The following is a 24,600-nucleotide window of genomic DNA, read 5'->3' on the forward strand; positions in this document are numbered from 1 at the left end:
ACAGGAATAATGTACAACAGAGTCACATTGTACAGGAATAATGTGCAACAGAGTCACATTGTACAGGAATAATGTACAACAGAAAGAATCACATTCTAAAATCAAATACACATGCATAATGCAGTGGCAGATTTGGGTCTGTGCAGTTTGTTAGGAGTAATCAGTAGAACATAGAGCATAGGTGCAGGATCTTTGTTGCTTGCAGCCCGACTTGACTTATAAGAGATTATAAATGATGATGATCTTGTACTTGCAGATTAAATTCTGATCATAAAGATAGGAGTCCATCTTGTACCTGCAGATTAACTTGTGATCACAGAGAAAGGAGTCCATAAAGAATCACTGTAAGAATAACTGGGGTCAGTTCAGTACAATACAGTCTGTATGGATCCTTTACCTGCAAGTTATTGGGACTATGGAAATGAGTCCCTCTTGACTCTTTACCTGCAAATTAAGTCCTGAAAGATATTAGTATAGGAAGGATTGTTACAATAATATTTGGGGCCAGTACAGTACTTTGAGATTGGAACCATTATATTAAGTCAATGAGAATTCTTTACCTGCAGATCAAGTCCTGATGATAGAGGATGTAGTGGAACTGACAGGGTTTATGACGCTGAGTTCTTAGTGATGCTTTACATGCAGATTAAGTCCTAATAATATGGAGTGGAATTAGGGATGGATTATTGTGAAATTAGTTGGTACCAGTACCGTGCAAGAGATTTGGACAATCATAACCCCTGATGACCCTTTAACTACAGATTATGTCCTGATGACAGGAAAAGGATTCTTTAAGATAGGCTGGGTCAGTACAATAAACAATATTGAGACTGATACTGAGTCCCAAACAATCTTTTACCTGCAGATTAGGTCCTCATCATAATGGAAGTAGTCCAGGAAGGATGCCTATTGATTACCTGGGGTCATTGCAAGATTGGAACTGTGATACTGAGTCTGCAATGATCATGTGCCTGCAGATTTAGACCTGATCATGTAAGAAAAAGTCCAGAATGGACTGTTCTGAAATAAGATGAGGCCAATTAAGTACAAGATATTGGGACCATGGTAATGAGTCCCTGATGACTGTTTACCTGCAGATTATGTCCTGGTCATAAAGAATGGAGTCCAGGAAGGATTGCTGTGATGCTAGTTTGGACCAGAGCTGCAAAATTCCACAGGATGCAAAAGCTTCTGCAATCCTGGGCAGGTTTTCCATGGATAGGCACTCATCCACAACTGCAAAAATAAATAAATGCCTATTCTCACATAAACAAATCATATATATTAATTTTGTAGGAAACGAAAGAAAGAAATTTTCACACTGTTAAAAAAAAAATCACTCTTAAAATCTAGTAGTATCCTAAATATAAAATAAAAGAACAGAATGATCAGCTACCGGTATATGTATACATTTCCACCAAGTAAATTCTTTCTGAAATATGAAATAAATGATGCAATCAGCTGTTATTTACCAACCTGATTAGGCTAAGTTGCAAGTTGCACAGGTCTACAGATCTCTTGCTAAATTACCAAACAGCTGTTTAGCACAGTATCCTGCAGCAGGTAAAAGTGAGTATGATAAAATTAATTTCTTTGCATGGTATGACTATTACTAATGTAGCACTATTTATAAAATAACAAGGGAATTGAATAAGAAGCCCAAAAAGGTATGAATCCATTCACCTGGATCATGTAGGTCTTAATTAATGCACGCAGATGTTTTCTATGACGAAGCTAATCATGATGTAAGCAATACCAAGTTTGATCAAAATCACATCGGAAATAACCCCTACAGGGTGCTAATCAGCTCAGTCAATTGAATGACAATTTTCACATCAACTGCAGTTGTTCTTCATAACGACATTGCTCTGAAACTTTTGAAGATATAAATTTATATGTTAAACTGGAACAAAATCCGATGGAGAAATACAGTTGCAAGATTAGTAACCATTTCAGTCAGATGGAAGAATGCCTTAATTAAAGCATGAACGAATGATGCTCACACTTGAACTCATCCAAGTTCTTGACAACATTAGGTTATACTCTTGCATGGTCATTGTGGTCAAATTTTACACAGAAATAGTTTCTAGAATGGTAACAAACAATCTGAGGCCACAATGCCTTGTTTATATAAGTTTATATAAGTAGTTTCTTGCTGATAATCAAAACAGAGTTTTTGCTGATAGGAGGAATCTGATTAGAAATTTGGTCTCTAGAGGCATAACAAATTCAATGGACCAGACAATATCACCTCATTAATAATACTGCACTCCTAAAGCTCATCCTTGAATCTGTCTTAGATTGTATGACCTTAGTTTATGGACAAATATAATCTGATCAGACAAATGGCATCTAGTGGTAACAGGCCAATCAGTCAGATGCCAAATCACCTCATTATTATAAGCAGACAATGCTTATAATAAAAAGTCTGTCTGCTATATTGGCAATGCAAGCTTACATACCATATTTGAGATAAATCTGAAATATACGGCATCTGCAATGACAATCTCGTCCAAGCAATATAAGCTCACCTCATTGAAACACTATGTATCACTGTACACATTCATGGAAGAGCATATAATTTTAATTTCAAAAATCTTAATTCTGAGAGACAAATATAAAAATGTAATGAACTGTACCACACTGAGAAAAGCTGTCATTTGGGAATTGCTGCCTCACTAAAGCGGAATTGTTAGTAAATGCCTGATGCACAGTCTCAAGGTCGCATCCTGTAGAACCGAGAGCTGATGCTGTCTCCCTTCCACATGAAACTAGGTAATTGTACTTCCTACAAATAAAAAGAAACATTTGGGAATGCACTATATTGATGACATTTAATGATGAATGCAGCTATCTTATGTTAATATGCACTTACTGGACTCCATAACTGCTTATTACATTATGGATCAAACCATCATTTCGTATTGTGTGTGTGTGTGTGTGTGTGTGCAGAAAATGCCAATCAAAAAGAATATTAAAAGTATTTGTGTATATAAAATTTGTCCTTTTACTCTTAAGTAATCAAATTTTCAAATTTATCAGATTGCTAAATTGACAGAATCAAAAATATCTTTCCAAAAATTGTTTTGTTTCTTTGAATCTATATGTTTGCATTTGACAGGTCCATAGTTCATGACACATCATTAAAAAAAAAAGGGTACGTGTTTTCATAAATACTGTAAGTATAACTTCATTCTAAATCTAACAAAGGCCAGTCAGCTATTTCAGTCACTTACCTTCCTTCATAAATGATGATCACATCATGAAGTCAACAAGGCAGAATTATGCACATTGTTATACAAGATATGCCCAGACAAGGTAGAATCATTCACATTGTTATACAAGACATTCCCTGACAAGGTAGAATCATGCACATTGTTATACAAGACTTGCCCAGGATCCTAATATTCATGAAGCTCTTGCATATAGGTACCTAAGTTTTGCAGAAACAATTATCCGAATTGATCTTAAAGTCTTGGGTTTGTCATAAGTGTCGTACAAATTGTATGTTACAATTAACAGCGTACAGGTAGAGGCCAATAGCACTTTTAAAGGTTGTTTACTGGCAATCCACATGCTGGCTTTGAAAATGTCACAGCATTTTGCTGACATGGTGTCATGTGAAATGGCAGGATATATTTGAATGATACAATCATTTATCTAATTGTTTGTTATAAATGTGTTGTTTCAAATCAAAGACTGTATATGCTTGTCACATCATTGTAACACATGACAACTGTATCTACTTGTTACAACAAATGACAGCTGTATATACTTGTTACATCTTTATAACATAAGACAGCTGAATATACTTGCATATACTTGCTACATCTTTATAACATAAGACAGCTGTAAATGCTTGTTACATATCAATGGGCATTAGTGTATAAATAAGGAATTACTCATAAAAATTCCCTCACCAACAGGAGCATTTTTAAAGTCATCAATAATAAACTGACTGCTATGGAGGATTAATATTGTGAAAATGAGAGCTAGGTGCCATGCATATAAATAGGCTACAGCGTCCGACCTAGGATGATCTGGACAAAATCTGAACCCATTAACCCTCTGGTTATAGATCTATGCAAACAAATGGGTCAAGGAAATATTACTGCAACATACATCAACAACGTTTCCTAAGTGTTACGGTTGAAACAAAGATTGTTTCATCAAGATATAATAGGGTTAATGATATGAAGGATGTAACAAACAAATGGCCGAAAATACAAAAGTCACTCACTGGTAAAAAGCCTATTGTAGTGACATAATTTTGGTGTAGTGAACACTCTTCTCCAGATGCATCTACATTCCAATGTTCGTGAACATCAGTGAAAAGATACTGCAAATAATTAACAAATAGCTGAAAATACATGCCATCTTGAATAGCCATAGAATGAAATCAGACAGCTGTAGCATTAAGGCACTCAAATGGACAATGCTGTTGACTTTGCATCAGTTATTCAACGCATGGCACTTTCCTTGTAGGCTCTCAAAGCAGAGGGCTTTCTAAATTGCGAGATGCACTCCACACTCAAAGGATGAAATTCCTTTCTTCATATAGATCTGACAAGAGCCAGGCATGAAGGAGGAGCTGGTCTAGAAAGATATGAAATACCTGTGACCACAGTTGCTTGAGTAGGTTCAGCTTCCCTGGAATTATTCTGGCAACATCTATCACTAGATTAAGTAGATCATTAACCCAGGATATGCCTCACCTGATATGGACTATCAGAATCAGTCTGCAGTTCTAACCCACCAATTTCTGTATTGGTTTGGGTACTAGATCCCAAATCCCTTCCAGCTGATTGATAGTGAATCCAAGGCCCAGGCTTCTGGGTCCATGACCAGAGAAACAAAGGTGGATAGTCAGTGATTCAACTTTATTATAAAGAAGTCTAAGTTTGGATGACCCCAAAGAGATTAATGAATGAACTATTCTGCATGATGGATTTGGCCCTTTCTTTACAGAGATCCAGCCTGGACATAGCACCTGCTGGGAAAGTATCTGATTTATATGGTTGTATTATATTTAGCTAGGATTTTCAGTGTAGAAACTTCCAAATCTTTAAACCCACTCCCCAATTAAATAGGTAGGCCATCACTTCTGAATTTGTCAGACACAATAAGACAACTTTCACACAGTCATTTCTTCATGAGATGATAAGCCTTGATTATAGTCTTTATTGCTAGAAGGCTGACATGAAAAGGTAATTCCTCAAGACCCTGTTTACCAATGACCATGTCAAAGCATGGCAATAAATTGTCTCCCCACTCAAATGAACTGGTGTCTGTACAAACCATAATTTCTAACTAGGACTTTTCCAGAGGAAACCTGCCATGTGCCAATCTTTGCTGTGCCACTGATGCAGGCATAATGCAACTTCAGTCATGAATCTGTATTCATGATTGAGTCAGTTGAAAAAGGGGTGCTACTGGGCCATTAGGGCTATCTACAAGTAGCACATGATAAAACAACCAAGAAGAATTAGATGTACTCCCACACTGTGTAAGTCAAAGAGGTGATGGACTCTCTCGCCATTATAAATCCACTTCCTGTTGGATATCCATGAATTTAACAATCCATACCACTTCTATGTGAGGGAGACAATGTTCAGACTGGGGAAAGACTCCATGCCTAGATGGACCAAGTACTGGGATGGATTGAGATTCAGATTTTTCTCATTATGTCTAGGTAACCCAAAAGGGCCAGTAGATCATTCCTATCATTCACCAGAGTATACTTTTTTAAGAGTGTTTGTTGGAGGATGTTGTCCAGCTATGCCACAGTCACTGTCAACAATGTCCACCAGAACAGGATGATAATTTTTGCAAACACCCATGGACTTGTGTTGAAACCAAATAGGAGTGCATAAAACTGATATATTTTTGTCTTGGTAGGAAATCTGAAGAAAGCTACACAGGGCTGGGTGAACTGGGATATCAAAATATGTTGCTTAGTTTTATGCTAAATTTGGAACAGCAAATCACTGCAATTTATCATAAGTAATTTATCAATTTAAATGTCTTCAAACAAATCTGAAAGTACCTCACTACTGAAGCATGACTGGCAGAGTACCACTATTTCAACACTGCAAACTTTAACTATTATCCCCTAGCCTAGCATTACAGCAGTCACACTAATACAAACAAGGTTAAAGACCTCTGTGAAAGATCTCTGAGATTTGTTTTAATGAAATTTTGAAACCTTCCTGAGCTCATCCGTAAAATGTAAAGCAAGTAATGTCCAAAATACTTACACCATCTGGTGCTTTTAAAAATTTGTCTTTCTTTTAAGTCCATTGATGCTCACTGGGATTTTCACTAACATAAGCTCTGCCCAAGTCTTGAATTAGCACACTACTATGCTAGATTTGCTATTCCGTAATGCTGTATTAGGATTTTAAGTCCGTAATGCTGTATTAGGATTTTAAGTGCATAATGCTGTATTAGGATTTTAAGTCTGTAATGCTGTATTAGGATTTTAAGTCCGTAATGCTGTATTAGGATTTTAAGTCTGTAATGCTGTATTAGGATTTTAAGTCCGTAATGCTGTATTAGGATTTTAAGTAAATTAATGCTACAGTCTACTTGTCCAAACAGGTATTTTAATCGAATATATATCTTAACTTTTAATTTCATTTTTAGATTCTTATTTATTAGATTAATCATAACCTTTATATTAGTGCTATATAGTTTTGTAGCACATGATGCTGCTGGGCTAAATTGTCATGAGAAAAGAAACAAAAAGTGCACTATACTTTTAAATTGTTGGTAATTTAATTTGGCTTGTTTGTCTGCCTTTTCTACATTGAATCTTGAAATATTGCCGAAATGAGGGGTTGACCATCATACAGTCTGTATTGGTTCGTCTATCCAGCATGTACATTGGATTCAAATGTATGGTTCAAAATTACTCACTGGCATCCCCTTTAATATTTTCCCAGCTCACATAATCTAATATACTTCCTGACTTTGAAAAAAACTGCCTTCATTTCTATGATCAGCCAGCATTTGCCGAGCTAAATCATCATCTATAGATGAACAATGCTGAGAATCAGCCATTTTGGGCCTTTTTGATAGCCCGTATTATAAAAATGCATTTGTAAAACTTCCTTTATGTAAAGTTAAAACTTTGACACAATGCTTTTTATGCAGCCCAGCGTGCCAATCAAATTTAGAAAAACAACCATTCATGTTAAGCCAAAGAAACCAGATATACCAACAAAATACACATTGTGACAAGCACTTAAAAATATTTTTACCATATCTACAAGTCCCTTAAAGATGAATGGCTGAATAATATTGTATACTGCACAGAGTACTTTTTCATATGTGCAACATGAAATTAATTTGTGGGAGTTCTCACACATCACCACTTTCTAAGTGTGTGAATTCGTACAAAGTTTGTGTGAATCATGTTGCGTGCCCTGGGAGCATCTGTCCCTGTCTTAGATGTGTATTAGTTACTTTACATGTGTATTAGTTACTTTACATGTGTATGTGTATTAGTTAGTTTACATGTGTATTAGTTACTTTACATGTGTATTAGTTACTTTACATGTGTACTAGTTACTTTACATGTATATTAAATAGTTTACATGTGTATTAGTTTACATGTGTATTAGTTACTTTACATGTATATTAAATAGTTTACATGTGTATTAGTTAGTTTACATGTGTATTAGTTAGTTTACATGTGTATTAGTTACGTTAGCTGTGTTTTAGATATTTAGATGTGTATTAGTTACTTTGTCACTGCTACATGTGTAGTTTTTTCAGCTTTTAGTGCTCTCATGCTTTCAGCTTTTAGTTCTGTAGTTTCAGTTTCTATTAATTCTAGAGACTATGCTATTCCCTGTATATGCTGTTAGTTGTTTTTAACTGATCTGTTTTGTCTGTAGTTTCAGTTTCTAATAATTCTAGAGACTATACTATTCCCTGTTAGTTGTTTTTAACTGATCTTTTTTGTGATATATATGCTTTCAGTTTATAAACATGAACAGTACACACATGCAAAGTCTTCCCCATTGTATATTTACAATTTTTATGTACGTACAACTTTAAACCAATGTGTGCATTTGCAGGCCATTATGCATATATACTGTAACATGACATGTAGTGTTTGAGCAGAATCTATTTGTGTAAATTGGTTTCATTCAATGCACTGAATCTTTAAATACAGAGACTTGTTTTTGGATAGTGGTGGTTGTGGTGGAAAGGTATAGCACAAGACATTTAACAACTAGCCACATGACTCATTTTATACGTACGTTATATTTAAATGCAGTAGCATAGCAAGAAGTTCCGTCTCCCCCCACCAAAAACATAAAGTTAGTTATGGGGACTGCTGAGTTTAAAAAAGAAAATCTGGATGGAAATTTTAGCCCTCCTCCTTTTCTTTCGATGCAACTTGTGAGGGTTTCTTAGGTGATTGCTATGCCACTGGTTAATTGTTATTTTCATTTTTATAGTTGGTAAAATAGCTAACAAATTCTAATGTTTCTTATTATGAAATTGGAAATCTGCTCTAATTAAAAATTATAAATTGTCTATTTCTGTACCATCATTATGGGCCAATGACAAGGCAGCACAATTTTTTTTTCAAACCTACAACTAAGTCCTTATATTTGCACAGTAGTCATACAACCCAACCTCTCACTTCAATAACCAAACTTAAAATATATAAAGTGTGTCATTTGAAAATAACTCCCACTGTTTTAGAATGACTTTTCCTTCAGAAACATTGGAAACAACTTGTGCCAAACTTACATGCAGGTGGAGTATGGGTACATGTACATTTGGACAGTCAAGGAACAATTGGCGAGACTGACAGCTGTGAGTTTCTGTGGATCCTGGCAGATATTTCCAACTGTAGCATTAGCCACCCCTGTGAAGGAAAATTTATTACATTTTTCATTTGAATTTCATTACTTTAATAGAGAGATAAAAGGTTTAATTGAGAGGAAACCTGAAATGCCATCAAATATATAATAGTAACTCTATCCACAGAACACGGCTTATTGATGTAAGAATCAAGGTATGTTATAAAGATTTTCTTTAACTTTCAAACACTGTTTTAATGAATGAGGTGTAATGTCAGTGATACTATGACATAACTGACTTGCCAAATATGTATTGAAAAATTTTAACCAGATTTTTTTGTTAAGCTTAGTAACTGCTACTGCAGCTGCCAGCAGGCAAGGAATACCTATGTATTGTTGTTTGTTAAGTAGTTTAAAATACAGAGATTATTAGAAGGTTCAGTTTTAATGACAGGCTTAGCTAGTTATCCACACAGTGATTCCATCTCTGAACACTGACAGTGTATACACTGATGTCCCTTTACAAATTGCAAATATGTTTAATGACTTTTGGTTAATTTGTCCTCAAAACTAAAAATGTATCAGATCATTCCCATCTAAGTGGATTTTGTTCTGAAAGATTACCAGAAGGTGATGGATTTCAAATTCCTGAAATAAGTTTCACTTCTGTTGTAAAGTATTTGCAAAACATTGATATTACAACATGAATAGGACTTGGTATGAAGATTAAAAGAAGATGATGGATTTGAAATTCCTGAAATAAGTTTCACTTCATTTGTAAAGTATTTGCAAAACACTGATATTACAACATCAATAGGACTTGTATGATTACCCAAGGCTTTTGAAAGCAGTAGCACCTGCTATTGCCAAGACAAGTGCATTCATATGTAATCATAGTCTAAAAACTGCTAAATTTCCTCAGTTATGGTAAACTTCAAAGGCAACACCACTCCCAAAAATAGGACCAAAAGATGACTTGAACAATTTTTTGGCCAATATTTATAATTCAAACTCTTTCAAATTTAATTGAAAAGTAGCATGTGTATGAGTTGTTGTTGTTATTGTGGGGTTCAACGCCATTTTCAGCACATGATAGGCTATACATGGCAGCCAGTATTAATGGTGGAGGAAGAACCCGGGAAAATGCCCGGAAAGAACCACCGACCCACGAGAAGCTACTGGCAAGCTTTCTCACATACCCACATTGGCCGAATCCGAGACTTGAACCCACGCAGACTGAGGTGAGATGGCAGTGATCCGTAATGGAGAGCGCTTTAGACCACTCGGCCACTCGGGGCCCCGTATGTGTATGAATAATTTATGACTTATCTCAGTGACCACTAGTTTCTCAATGATAACCAATTTGTTTTTAGGCAAAATCATTCCTGTGAAACAGCACTAATATCAATGGCTGAAACATGGCTGCAATGCTTTATATGAAAGAAAGTTAGTTGGGAGTATAATGGTTGGTTTTTGAAAAGTGTTTGATCTTGTTGATCATTGAACGTTCCTAGAAAAATTAAAAATCTACCAGTTTAGTGACACAGCTTACAATTATTTCATACTGTACTTGAATTACAGATTTGAGAAAGTGACTTAACATGGCCATGCATCTGAAAATAAAATGATAAACTGCGGTGCGCCACAAGATTCTATACTTGGACCACTTTTATTTGTTATTTTATAAATATTTTCTTACCCAACAGATTGGAAATAAATTACAATAAACATGCTGATGATACTACTTTCTCTGCTGAACACAGCTGCAAATCTGAACTAGAAAACAATCTGAAAAAGGCATTAACGATATTCAAATGCCGTCTAAGGAGAACCACATGGTTGTAAATACAGATAAAATGAAGGTTTCAAAAACAACAAAATTAAAGACAGATCACCTGAGCCTTTTCTCTAATAATGAAAAACTGAAAGTGGAACAAAATTCTTAGTATTCTTGTTGTTAATAATTTACTTTGGCCTGATTATACAAGTTTCATTACATAGAAACAAACTCCTATCTTTGGCTATAAAAAAATATATACCTAGCACTTCATTCTAAACAGCACCATGTGAATTTTTGCAAAAACTACATTCATCCTCATCTTGACTATTTTAATATCATACAGGGAAATATGTCTGATGTTAATATTAGGAAAATATACCAACTGCAAAAACAAGTCTGTAAAGTAATACTATATGGGCAACCTGGAAACAATATAGCAACAACAGATATTTTGAACATACAACTTTTCCAAGAACGACTTCACCTAGGGATAGCCAAAATGATGCATAAAATATCTGTTAAGTCTGCCCCAGTTTACTCGAGAAATTATTCAAAAAGCAGGGAAGCCAGCAGTACCCCAAACCTAGATCAGTGAAAGACAAAATCTTTCTAATTCCAAAACCAAAGAAAGGATCATTTAAAAACAGTTTCCAATACTCAGGGAGTCGTTTATATGGAATAATATCCCAAAAGAAATCAAACATTCTTCTAGCATATCAGCTTTTCACAACAGGTGTACTAAATGGATTAAATTTAAATCTTAATTAATACCGCAAGGCCTATCCACCTCTTCCAGCTAATTCTCTGTATATAAATACATGTTCGTATGTGTCATGCATGAATTTAACTTTGACTAGAGAGCACTGATAGAGGCTCCATATATTAGTGTGTTTACAATTTATATGCATAGTTAACATGTCAAGGTCTGTAATTTCTGTGTATATCACTTTGTGTATGTATTTGTGACAGGTGACTGTTTGCACTTTGTATAGATCTGTACATATATGTATGTATTTGTGAGAGGGGACTGGTTGCACTCTGTACATATATTTTAGAGGGCCTCAAGGTATACTAGTTCTGTTTTGTAACAAACTGAGCTACCTCATTAAAAAAAAGTCTTTATTATTATTATTATTATTACTACTACTACTACCTTGGACAGTATGATCACTATTAGAAGCACAATTCATGCATCATTATTACCTTTATTAGGCCCTACAGATGCGGCATGTAAAAAATAAATGCAAACCACTCATCTCATTCCTATACTCATTGACATGTATAATACACAATTAACACATTGAGGGTAACCTATCACAATTTACAATGTAAAGTCATTTGTATGAGACATTTACCACTGAAGATTATGTGGTTATGAGCTAAATAGACTCTTAACAAATGTGAACATCCCAGACAGGAGGGTTTTCCTCTAGAGCTGATGGGTATCTTCCATTACTTCATCACTCACTTAAATCTCCTGTGTATGCAAAATTATTATTGAAGAATTTGATTTTTTTTCCATTTTTCCTTGCCTCCAGTACATTTATATTAATAATTCCTGTGATCACGTGACTGTGAACTAAGTTAGGCAGAGCAAGAGCATTTAGTTACTGATTTCATGCAGCAAAAACAATTACAATCCTTTTGATTATGTTGGCAGGGTCAGCTGTCTTAAGTGTTTTAAGTTTGTTGACATGGATTAGACTATGTGTGATCAGAAGAAATTCCAAAAGAATTAAAGAGATTAATTGATTATGGTTGGAATACTGAAGAGCTCAATTAGCATAACACAGGTCATATTGGGTTCATTATTTGAAGTTGGTCAAGATGTCTAAGTATGTGTTATCTCCCAGTGCCAAAACACCAAACTCCAAACAACCAAAATATCAAACAGAATTTAATAATGGATGGAAATGGGAATTTCATTGGTTGGAATCAAGTTCAAAGGACATGAATATGCATTATGCACTTCCTGTAAAACTGATTTTAATATGTGCTGCAGGGGCAAGACTAACATTATGCAGCATATTAAGCATGATAACAATGATGCCATCTCTGAAATCCATTTTCACATATCCTGCAAGTGGATAAAGCCATATACAGCAATACACTGATTGCCAACTTTATAGCCCAACATATTCTCTTGGTTATTGTAGCAGATAATTTTTCAGATCTAGTCAAAACAATGTCCCTAGACTGATATCCCATAAAATTTCTCATATAAATGGATGGAAACAGATGAAAAGTACTCACATAGTGACCCAAGCTTTGAATCCTCAGTGGAATAAGAAAGTTGACGACATGTGCCACAGTACCACATCATTCTCAATGACAATATTCCTTCAGTTGAAGTAAAACTCCCAAACAAATTATTCAAATCTCCAAATTTGTCCTAAGCTGACTTCTCTATTGTGTTGCATGTAACATAATATATCACAGTGTCAAGAAAGCTCTCTCTCTCTCTCTCTTCATCAACATTACTGTGTTGGGAGTGGCTTTGTCTTTCATGTGACTGATGTGCTTACCTGTGCAGTTGGAGAAATCAGGTAAATCAAAATATGTGTTAAGATCAGCATCGGTTCTATATACGAGTTTTATCACTTCCCTTGCAATTGGATCCAACATCTGCAGGTCAACACAGAATGATGCAACTGATCCTGCAGTATGTGCACAGTTTAGGAACTCATAATAAACCCTGCAAAGAAAAAATAAGCATGTACAATTCATCTTGGTTAATATATAGCTCTAGGGGCCAAATAGGGACATCCAAACAGAAGTAAATTTTAGCTGTATTATGTCATTATTAAAAGAATAAGGTTAGGACTTCAAAAATTTGACATTCTGTGCAAGATTATGTTATAAGCATACATGTTACTGGTGAGAGGATTTCTTACAGTATGTGGAAGGTGACCCACCCACACCCAGTTCCTAGCTACAAGGTCATATTTTTGGTTTGGAAAGTTTGATGCAGGTAATACATTGCTATAATATTCTCACTTATAATGTTTTCATGCAGAAACATTGTTACAAATATCTCTACCATTTTACTATAATATTCTTACTTACCATATATACTTGCGTATAAGCCCATTCGCGTAAAAGCCGCTCCCCCCCAAACTGAATTGGTAAAACTGTTATAAAGTGCATGACCTGCATATAAGCCAACCCATAATTTCTAGACTACCAGTACATCACAAGATGCACAAAGTGAGTTCTGAATACGTTTATTCAGGCAAATCACATTATTAAATAAAATGAAAGTAAGAAAGCTAATTTACATGTTGAAATAAAAACAATTCTAAAGTGTTAAGTCTTAATGGAAATTTAATTAATCCTCATTCTAAAATCATGAATTATAAAAGTTCTATCACTTTTAGAATCCTTCAAAATCGGCTCTGTATCACACTTGCCAAACAGTTCACGAAACTCGGCTTCTGTTACGGGCGTGCTTTCATCATATACGTCGTCATTGTGTGTCGTTTTCCTTCTCGCTCTCCTCGTCATTGTCGGATTGAAATATTGCATCATCCTCTGTTCCATCCAAGGCATTGCTGATACAGCACTTCCTGAATGATTTTGCAATCATTTCCGATGGAATTGAGTCCCATGCTTCTTTTACCCACTTGGCGACCAAATCGATGTCCAGCCTCATTAAATTCCCGCCTTTTGTCATTTTCACAGCCCCTGAACAAACCCATTCTGCCCACAGCTTTCAAGTATTGTGACAGTTTATAACTTTGAGCAGAAACCATGTCCACTACCATATCTGATTAAACAATACATCTCAGAGTCGGCATGTATTAGTAAAGTCATTGGCATTGTGCAACAAAACAAACCTATTATCCCCGAGGCATTTACCACAGATTAAGCATATGGTAGCTATTGTACAACACTCTACCGCTAACAAACCACTTTGCCTTACAAACAACTAAACAACAGTTGTATATAAACTGTGGCTGCCGATTACTTCTAAAACACCTATCAAAGAAATCCCACAAATTATATTGTTTTACAATTATTCATGCTGACTCGTATATTGCCCTGTTATTTACCATTCCTAAGCGTGCACGCAACAAACCCCTATGGAGCCTCTTGCTATTGTTCCTTTAAGACTATCGTACATGTATTTCTACTCTCGATCAAAATGTTTGTCATATATACCTTCAGTATCGTAATTCTTTTATTTTTTTTACGCAGATTCTTTTCATATTTACACTGAAATAAGCTAGCATGCATTTGTACGATACCATAGAGTTTAATGATTACTGATTAGCTGAGGGTTAAATACTTGACTGAAGATTACTAATATGGCGGTTCTTTTGGAAAATACACGTACCACCATGGCTCAAATAACATGTATGGCTGCATTTTCTGGTGGATGGACATCTGTCAAATAGACGTCAAGTACGTTAAAACATATTTTTCATTCATTATCCTACCACTTAAATTAGAAAAAAAATATTTGTTTCACTTCACGACAGCACAAATCTTATGAGCCATGTGGCATCATTAGGCATGTGATCTCATCTTCGGCGATCGAGAGAAACAACAAATACTGGAAATCGAGGGAAAAAGGCGTTAAAAATTTCAGACTTGGACCTTGGCCCGCAGATAAGCTGACCCCCCTTCTTCCAGGCCTTATTTTTTTCCTAAATTTTTCGGCTTATACGCGAGTATATAAGGTAGTGTTTTCTTGCAGAAACACTGCTACAAATATCTACCGTTTTACTATAATATTCTCACTTATAGTGTATTCATGCAGAAACACTGCTACAAATATCTACCATTTTACTATAATATTCTCACTTATAGTGTATTGATGCAGAAACACTGCTACAAATATCTACCGTTTTACTATAATGTTCTCACTTATAGTGTTTTCATGCAGAAACACTGCTACAAATATCTACCATTTTACTATAATATTCTCACTTATAGTGTTTTCATGGAGAAACATTGCCACAAATATCTCTACCATTTTACTATAATATTTACACTTATAGAGTTTTCTTGCTTGTAGCACTGATACCTTGGTTGTTTCATTAAAGCCTTAAAAAAGAGTGATGATGTTTCTTTGTTGCATTACATCACAATTTCATTTGTCAACAATTTAACTTTATACGTACATCATAAATCAACGTCAAATAACTAATATATTTGTTGGTTCACTCTTGGTTGCCCTCTAATATTGAAAAACAATGACTTACTTGCACATGAGGTCACTCTTCTTCATAATGATGCTCTTTGTAATGTAGAACATAATAATACCACAGTGGTTAGCCACCTGGTAATTCTCTATCATGTAGCGGTCACACTTGTTAGCCGCGTTATACACAGCTGAAAGTTAAACATGTATTCTGGTAAATGCAATTATTACTACATTATGAAATCTCCTCTGAACTATGATAAATATGTGTGATTAGTTTGGAATTAAATGTATTACCCCAAGTAGTGTGGAAGCCATATATTTATGGTTGATGTCACCTGGCTGTGTATGCGGGAACCGTACATTTATGGTCAAACGTCACCTAGCTCTGTGTGTGGATACCATATTTTCATGGCACAGGACAGTGACGTCGACGAATGTCCAATCTAGGCAATCATTAATAGTGTGCTAATAATAACAGGGAGATAGCATATGTAATTGTCTCCAAGATCATGGCTCTGCATCACTGTAACAGAACATCAGCGAAACAAATATTCAAACCAACTTATTTACCCAGGAAAGTCTGTTGTCAACAGTGGACGCTGATGTAAACAATATGGTGGCTGTTAAGTAGTTGCAGTCTCGCAGCTGTCCCATTCCCAGTTGGCACTAATTACTGTATATATGTATGGGATAGTACAAATTAGAATATGCAGAGTTTTCCAAATTTGAAAACTGTCTGCAGGAATATACCATTTGTTGATATGAAAGTGGTCTGACACTATTGCGTGTTGATATACAAGTGCTTTAACATGGCCATCCCATTCAGTAATAACTTAAAATTCCACTAAACTGAGCTTAAGCTAGATAGCAGCTAAGTTTATCAACGAGTCTGTCATGTGCAGAGCCTTTTCTTATATTGGGTGATACACTGTATCATCAAGAGTGAGAACTGTACTAGCATGAAAGGGACCAACCAGTCATTTTATGGGGGGGGGGTCGAGTGTCGACTCCAATATATTCCTTCTTTGCCTATCATTTAAAAAAAATAAAAATCACAATATTCTAACACATTATAAAGTTCATTTTGCTCTGCTTCTCTGTCTCTCTCTTTCTTTCTCTCTCAATGATCAAGTTGAAAAAGAAATGGACGAGAGAGAAAGAGATAGATTCACTTCTTAATTTAACCCACTCTTATAACAGCAATGTGAAATGTATGTGACTTTGAAATCTAATAATCAGGACCTTCATCCAACATCTGAACTTTTGACCCAGTAGAAATCTTTTTTTTCTCCTCGTCAGTTCATTTTGTTTCATTTTAACAGAGCTAGTTTCCTAGGTAGGCCAATGAACATAAAAAGCTTGATCTTTTTTCCTTCCCCTCGATAGTTTGACAACGTAGAAGTTAACATATGTTAAGGTTGTTACTGAGAAATTTAATTTCAAATAATTTTGGCAAGCTGCAATTATTAATTACCATTGAAAACCTCACAACTCTTGCTCCATAATTTATAATTAATGAGAAATATTTGTTAATTTTCAATAATAATGACTTTCAGGCCTCTCAAATGTACAGCTCCACTCTAAAGAATACCTGATAACCAATATTACTATCATACATGTGCACTGGACACAGTAGCTCCCACGTGTTTTTAAACTCCATCTCAGTGTGTTCCTATTTTTGTTTATTTCTGCCTCACTTGGCAATAAAAGATCAAAATGCTAACTTGGTAGAACACAGGCATTTTTTGGCTGTTTTGTTACCATATTTAACTAAAAATTGGTACACTACTGTTGTATCGCAAGAAGAGCCAAACTAATGGCTGTGATAATATTGCTTTATCTGATTCAGATGGAATTCAGATCATTCCAGTGTAGACACTAGAAAGAATTAAATACATCTACATGGCAGGCCACTGACAGTTGTGGAAGTGAATAATTTTTAACAGTACTTTTTTATTTTGAAAGAAAAATGTATTTCATTTACATGATATGATGAAATAATAATCCACTTCAGTCGATAACAAACCTGCATATGGATTTTGTGTCAGTTATTACATGTGTCACATGTATAGAGATAATTGTATTCATCAAATTTATTATTGTAACTAACAGTAATTGCTTATAGAGATGTTTACATAAAAATCTGTAAGACATCTGCCTTTCAACAATTTTCAAATGAGATAACTAGTTCTTTGTTCGTATGACTTTATTAAATATTATTCTCTTCACCCTAAAACATGACAAATATAATTGTTCATCATTATTATAATTATTATTTTACCTTCATAATTTAAACAGCTGGATAATATTGAGTTGTTGGAACAATGAATGCTGTATTTTGTTGGATAAAAGATTCTGCCAACAATATTAAAACCTTTCAAACACTAACATTACTTTTTGGTTGCTATGGCAAGCAAAGTAAATTTATAATTATTTATCATTTTCAGTAGGATTAGTATTTTGTTCCTTATCAATGAACTATATAAGCAAATGGAACTATGTTTTATGTGGAGAAAATTTGTGAATAATAACTACATAAATATTGCACCATCTAAATATTGTACCATACTGAAATGTACAGACATGTTTGAAAGTAAAGTTTTAATTATCTAGCAGAGGCCTAAAAGTAATGAACTGAGGATATGGTATATGTAGAAACAAATTAACTGTCCATGAACATATTCAGAATGACTATATTTGATGGAAAATTATACACTATATTCGATTATTTTTGATCAAAATTACTTCTCCACCCATTTTCTGTTATTGGTTGCTATGGTAACCATGAACACATATCAGTCTCATTAACATTTTTAGTGTTTGCAATCTGCATGCATCACTCTGCAATATTTCACAGCAGTCTGATTATAAATTTAGTTTTGTAGTTGTTATTTGGATTTGGCCCAAAAAGTCTCTATTGTTCTAAAACAATTCAGCATACACAGAAAGAGCAGTTAGAAACAAATCAGCACTGGCTTCAAGGTCATTCCAAAATAACACAGCACTACCAGGGTTAATCCTCAGCCTTACTGTCAATTTTTGCATGATGTTTCCCAGGTGGTAGTCACAAGCATGTAACTAATTTCTGTTCTAGAAAACCAGCATGTGTGTAGTTGTACATTAAAAGGAATGAAGTACATTTAAGTAACACTATGAGATTTCATCAGTTAAAATATTAATAATTCCTACTGGTGGCAACACTTTAATAAATAAATGCCAGTTAAATAAGTTTTGTAAAGTGAAATTCATGTTTTGGATTTATATTTTAATTTAGTTTCAGTGTAATCATCACGAATGCAACAAGCACATTATATTCACATTGTATTTTACTAATGTAACAGTAAAATACAAATACCAGGTTTGACACTTTTGTTTCTCTAAACAACTAAAATAATCCTTTGAAGTAAAGGAGTCTATTTTATTCTGGATCAATAGTAACACTAGACTATCTACATTAACATACACAAAAAGCAATGATATAATACACAATGTTTTCACTGGTACACATGTGATGTTCACTGAAACCACACACACCTACTTCACAATGTCTATGTCCATCCATTTCTGAATTTTTTTGAAGTCTCTCTATAACTTGTGCATTTTTAGACCCCACTGTGCAGAAATTATTATGGGACAGCTGCAATATATGTGTACCTTACTCATTATCGAACTTGTCCAAATTTTTTAATGGTATCAGCATGCATTCCAGGTTTGATCCGAATAGGATCAAAAATATTGTCTCAGTGTCAATCAGAAGCATGAATAGTTCATTTATTTGCAGGAATCTTGCTCCTTAATTACATTGTCAAGGAGTTTGATAAGCCCAAATTACAATTTAGATTGAAATCAGATCCTAAGTATGCACTCCAGAGAGGTAAAAATCAATTGTTGATAGATGGTGATGTGATGTGATGTGATTTGGATTTTTAACGTAGCTTTAACAATTTTTCAGTCATATCGCTACGATATCTGCAATATGGCAGTTTATACTGATGTCTAGCACTGGGGCATCATGCCACAGACATGTAGCATGATGTCCCACCCAGTCACATTGTCCTGACACCGGGCCGACCAGTCCTAACACTAACCTCTTAATGCTGAGCGCCAAGCGAGGCAGCTGTGAGTACCGTTTTTGTAAGTCTTTGGTATGACTCAGCCGGGTATCGAACCCACTACCTCCCGCATCCGAGGCGAACGCTGTTGATAGATGGACGACACAAGACAGATGATGTGCCATATCATAAGCTTGCTTGAACTTACCATTAGAAGAGTTACAATAAAAGATCCTACAGGATACTTCTTCCAACCTATTCCATTTCAACCAGTGTAAAGTGAACCAAATACAGGATTCTTGAGATGGTTCAAAATACTAAAGAAAGTAACTCACCTGTACAGTTGCCATTTCCTACAGGTAAACTGAGTACGGTGCTCCTGATTTTGTCTCTATCACAGAGGTAATCATTTTTGGCAAAGGTCTCATTGATACAGGGGATGGAGCTGATTCGGACCCTATGAAAGATGCATACACTAAATTATAGTGATTTTCAACTGGAAATGGAAATTTTCATTTATAAGGATTAGAATACAAAATGTCTGTGATGAAAACCAGAACAAATATATTGATAACTTATTCATAAAGGAGGCAGATGTGTCACTTCTAATGGCAAAATAATTTACACCAAACACCTGCTTGTGAACTGAATCTGCTTTTGTAAGGCACCAACTGAGAGATGGAGAGAGATTTGTACAATGAAGAAAATGATACAGGTGTCTTCTGATACAAAGATACATTTTGCAGCGACAGCTTCCATTAACATTATGTTATCAAAATGCACTTTCAAAAACACACACATAAAACACTTCACATGCTGGAGGAAATGCATGTATAGCAGAAATGCAACAAATACATGCATATACTTGGATATTAGTATAAAGTCCATAATTATGGGGAGAGAAGGACAAAATGGAGTTTGTCTATAATTATTTCATATTTCATTTTTCACATAGCATTCTTATATTTGTTAAATGAATTTCTTCAAAATTTGCAAACTTAATACATAAAGAACAACTACATCATTTCAATTTGATGATAGAAATAGTTAATAAGCAATACAACAATCAGTATCACTGTAATTCCCACATCAAGTCTTGGTTCTATACACAAATTAGACCAGTAGACCTGTTCCTCTGAAGCAATCATTGCCACTGGAAAAACCTGAACCAGGCATAATGTTGATCTGCCCAAACTGAATCACTTGTGCATCTTGTTCCAGTTTCATTTTAGTAGTATATAGCAACACTTTTACATCATAACAAGTCTAGTTTTCATTGAAATAATATTGGTAGGTAGATGCATATGGCTATCTCATACTGATGGCCATGTAAGTAACAACTGAATTCTTACAAGTCACATTAATAGATATTTTCATTGACACAAAATGGTAAAATTGCTAAACATGGTTGCCTAAAACATGGGCTTTAGTGAGCACATGGCAGAAGAAGGGTGCTGGCAATCCAAAGATATGACATAAGAGGTAAAAATAATGGCAATATAGCTTCTTTTCTCAAATTTGTGCTTGTTCTTTCTGAATCTAAATGCAATGCTTTTAGCTTGATGCTGATATTATAAATTTTCATGTGTAAGCACATGTGTAAATAATATCTGTGCTGTTGAATTATCATCAGTTTGACTAATGTTAGTCTGGGTGGGTCTAACTCATATGCTATCAATGCATTATTAAGTTTCATGTTAATAATTATACATCAGCTGATTCCACTGGTGTTTCCAATTACAGGTACAAGGTATTTTAAAGTCCTTGCTTTGGAGGAGGAGAAATTCCAAAGTAAACTGACAAACATGTTTTGTTCAGTGTCAAAAGAAGGAAAGAATTTGATATGGTGTAACAATAATTCAAGTGCATCAGCTGTTTCAAACATATTTGTATGCCATACGAAATGAGTTATTTCTCCTGACTCAGAACAAAACACAGATGAAGATTTGTACTTATTATATACTCCTTCTTCTATGATTACTGAAGATCTTCATGTGGTAGAGTGTGAATTTGATTTTTAATTACTTTAATTAATTTTTAATTAATTAATTTAACTACTCTTCTACCATATGCATTCAATAACATTCATGTACAATACAGGTAATCTATTGCATTTTCACAACCAAGGAAATGTATATTACAAGCAAGAGACAAAAGGACAGACAGATAGAGGCACAGATGCATTGCAGTCAAAGTTGAGGGGGGAAGGGGATGAAGAGCTAGAGAAAAGGCATGCCTGCATAAGCTGTCAGTATCCAGTGTGGTCATATTGACTTTCTTAGCGTTACACTGTGACATCACATTTTGTATCATATCTGTTGATGAACATACTGCACCCTCTGCTGGTAAATTATGTTCTTCTGTTGTTAGATTGAAATCTGAGCAAAAGACAAAAAAATTAAATAGACGCAAACTCAGCTGCTGTAATGAATTACATAAAGTACAACTGTATGAACTTGCTTATAAGAAAAGCCCAACTGCAAATGGCACAGACCCAGATCTGCCATTGCATAATAAAGCAGCATACCTGGGTCTGTGCAGTTTGTTAGGGGTAATCAGTAGAATAAAGAACATAGACACTCATCTGCAGGCACATTATGTTACTGTAGATAAGGATCTTAGTTGTTTGCATTTTGACTTGTCTTATCAGCAAGTGTATATAGTATAATCAGTTCAAGTTATCACTATTTCAAGTCAATTAAATTGAACTGGCATCTAAGCTTTATGCTTTGCATAGGTCACAAAAACAAATTTATGAGATGTCTTCAGCTTCTAAGATTGCTTTGCTTGTTTCCTAATTTTAGCTATAATTGTTTTTTTAAAAATCAAGCATAAGTTTATCGCTGAGAAAGGCCTAACAGTCTACATTCTTGCAATAAGTAAACCTCCATATAAAAAAAGAGATCTGAAGAAAGCTGTACAATTAACAATGATACCAAACCAAGTGGACCTGAGATCGCTCACCTAGCTGACATCTACCTAACAGTGAAATACAAGAGCAGCTGACCAAGTAATCTGGGTCAATACTAGCCTGCTTTCTGTAAAATTGCTTCCATGATGTTGATAGCATCATTGAATGTAATGAAATAATTATTTTTAAAGGTTTTCTGTATTTTGTATCTGTGTCTATTTAACTGCATTTCACCATCATTTGTCCAATACTCAAGGACCCTTATGTCAGTATGCTTTCTGTTAATGCTGGTAAAATTCTGTTCAGTGGTTTTTGGAAAGAATGTTTCCTATTTTTAGTAATAGTGGCCATATTTGATGATGGATTAGCACCATTAATAGAAATTTGAAACATTTTTTTTATCTGGATGCTTTCTGTCAAATTTGGTCAAGAAACTCTTTCAAACTGATTTTGAGGGAAAAAATCTTATAATTTGTTGTTTTTTTACAATTGTAATGGTAGCCATATTTAATCATGGAAGAGCATAACTGTGTAATTTAAAAGCCTATGCAAGAATGCTTTTTGTCAAATTCAGTCAAATTCTGTTCATTATTTTTTTAAAATCATTTAAAGATTGTTCTGTGCTTAGTAATGGTGGTCTTATTAGATGGTAGACCAGCAACATACAAAGTTGAAAACCCTACATGCCAGAATACTTTCTGTCAAATCTGGTAAAATTCTGTTGGGCAGATTTTTTGAAGTCATTGAAAGGTTTTTAAATGTTAAGTAAGTCCATATTAGATTGTAGATTGGCATAATTTGTAAAAATCCAAAAGCCCTTCATGCTAGAATGTTCAATGTCAATTTTTTTAGAAGAAATTAAAAGATATATTGATGATGGATGCACAATGGATGATGTCCAATGCATGACACACAAGGGACACCAGGCCATAACATAAATTCACTTGGCCAGATGAGCTAAAAAATGTAGTACGTTCCAATGATACTCTAGTAGTGAATTCTCACTGATATCAACTACTTAATATACCTAATACCCAACCTTTCATCCCTCAAAAGTAGTTAAATAATCAAAGCCAAAATATGACTGGACCCTTCCTAAATCCTGTCTTCAAGCTAAAAGCTACATTCACTCTCAAAACCAACTGTAACTAATATAATGAATGTGTTCTTTATAGCTCATAATAATGTAAAATTACTGTCTTACCACCATAAACTTCAGCACACTGTCCAATTCAGCTTGTTTAGTTATTTAGTTATTGGGATAACGTCTCTGTAAGATCAATTACATTCAGCAATGTGGAAGGTTTATCAATGAGACTTGCTTTACAAAATTTGTAACGCATAAGTGTGTTCAGCCGATTGTTTTGGCTTTAAATTGGGTCCAATATATTTGTTTAGTTCTGAATACTTGCATGAATTGCAATGGGCTCTAATAAATCCTTCCTTCATTCTAAACACATTTGTATCTGTAGCCATCACAATCCGGTCAATTCGACTGAAAGTGCAGTCATCCTCGTGATACAATAGCATTTGAAGTCGGAAACATTTGAGCAGATCTATATACATCCTGGAAATATAAATGGGCATGTTTTATCTACCTGCCTGAAAAATAACCCTCGAGTTCTTCATGAAAACAAATTCTTCTAGAAAGATTTCACTTTTTAATGGTTTTTGATGAAATATAACTTTATCTTGTACCAAAAACATGACAAGATGTGTGAAATCAGAGTTAATTGATCCCAATACAAATGTAACCTACAGGTATTTGGTTGAAAATAGCATATATTCTACAACTGTAACAAGAAATGTTTGAAGATAGCATATATTCTACACTAATACTAAAAGATGTCCACTTGAAGATAACGTATATTCAACTTTATTATATA

The 24,600-nt window shown here is 34.6% G+C and overlaps 1 protein-coding gene across 1 annotated transcript in view; it reads right to left on the reverse strand.

Moving 5' to 3' along the window:
• LOC149770119 (uncharacterized) overlaps positions 1-24,600 on the reverse strand; it is a gene marked incomplete at its 3' end in the record, with an annotated part of 180,151 nt that overhangs the window by 37,857 nt on the left and 117,694 nt on the right. The window contains exons 45-52 of the mRNA XM_089949358.1: positions 24,127-24,281; positions 22,040-22,181; positions 20,139-20,260; positions 15,810-15,939; positions 13,128-13,297; positions 8,770-8,887; positions 2,640-2,788; positions 1,092-1,236 (exon numbers count right to left, since the gene is read on the reverse strand). Of these exons, the coding sequence (XP_089805484.1) occupies positions 1,092-1,236; positions 2,640-2,788; positions 8,770-8,887; positions 13,128-13,297; positions 15,810-15,939; positions 20,139-20,260; positions 22,040-22,181; positions 24,127-24,281 (1,131 nt within the window). The remainder of the gene's footprint in view (positions 1-1,091; positions 1,237-2,639; positions 2,789-8,769; positions 8,888-13,127; positions 13,298-15,809; positions 15,940-20,138; positions 20,261-22,039; positions 22,182-24,126; positions 24,282-24,600) is intronic.

This window comes from Sinohyriopsis cumingii, unplaced genomic scaffold (assembly GCF_028554795.1).
Source record: "Sinohyriopsis cumingii isolate HCF-2022 unplaced genomic scaffold, ASM2855479v2 utg002682l, whole genome shotgun sequence".
Taxonomy (NCBI): domain Eukaryota; kingdom Metazoa; phylum Mollusca; class Bivalvia; order Unionida; family Unionidae; genus Sinohyriopsis; species Sinohyriopsis cumingii.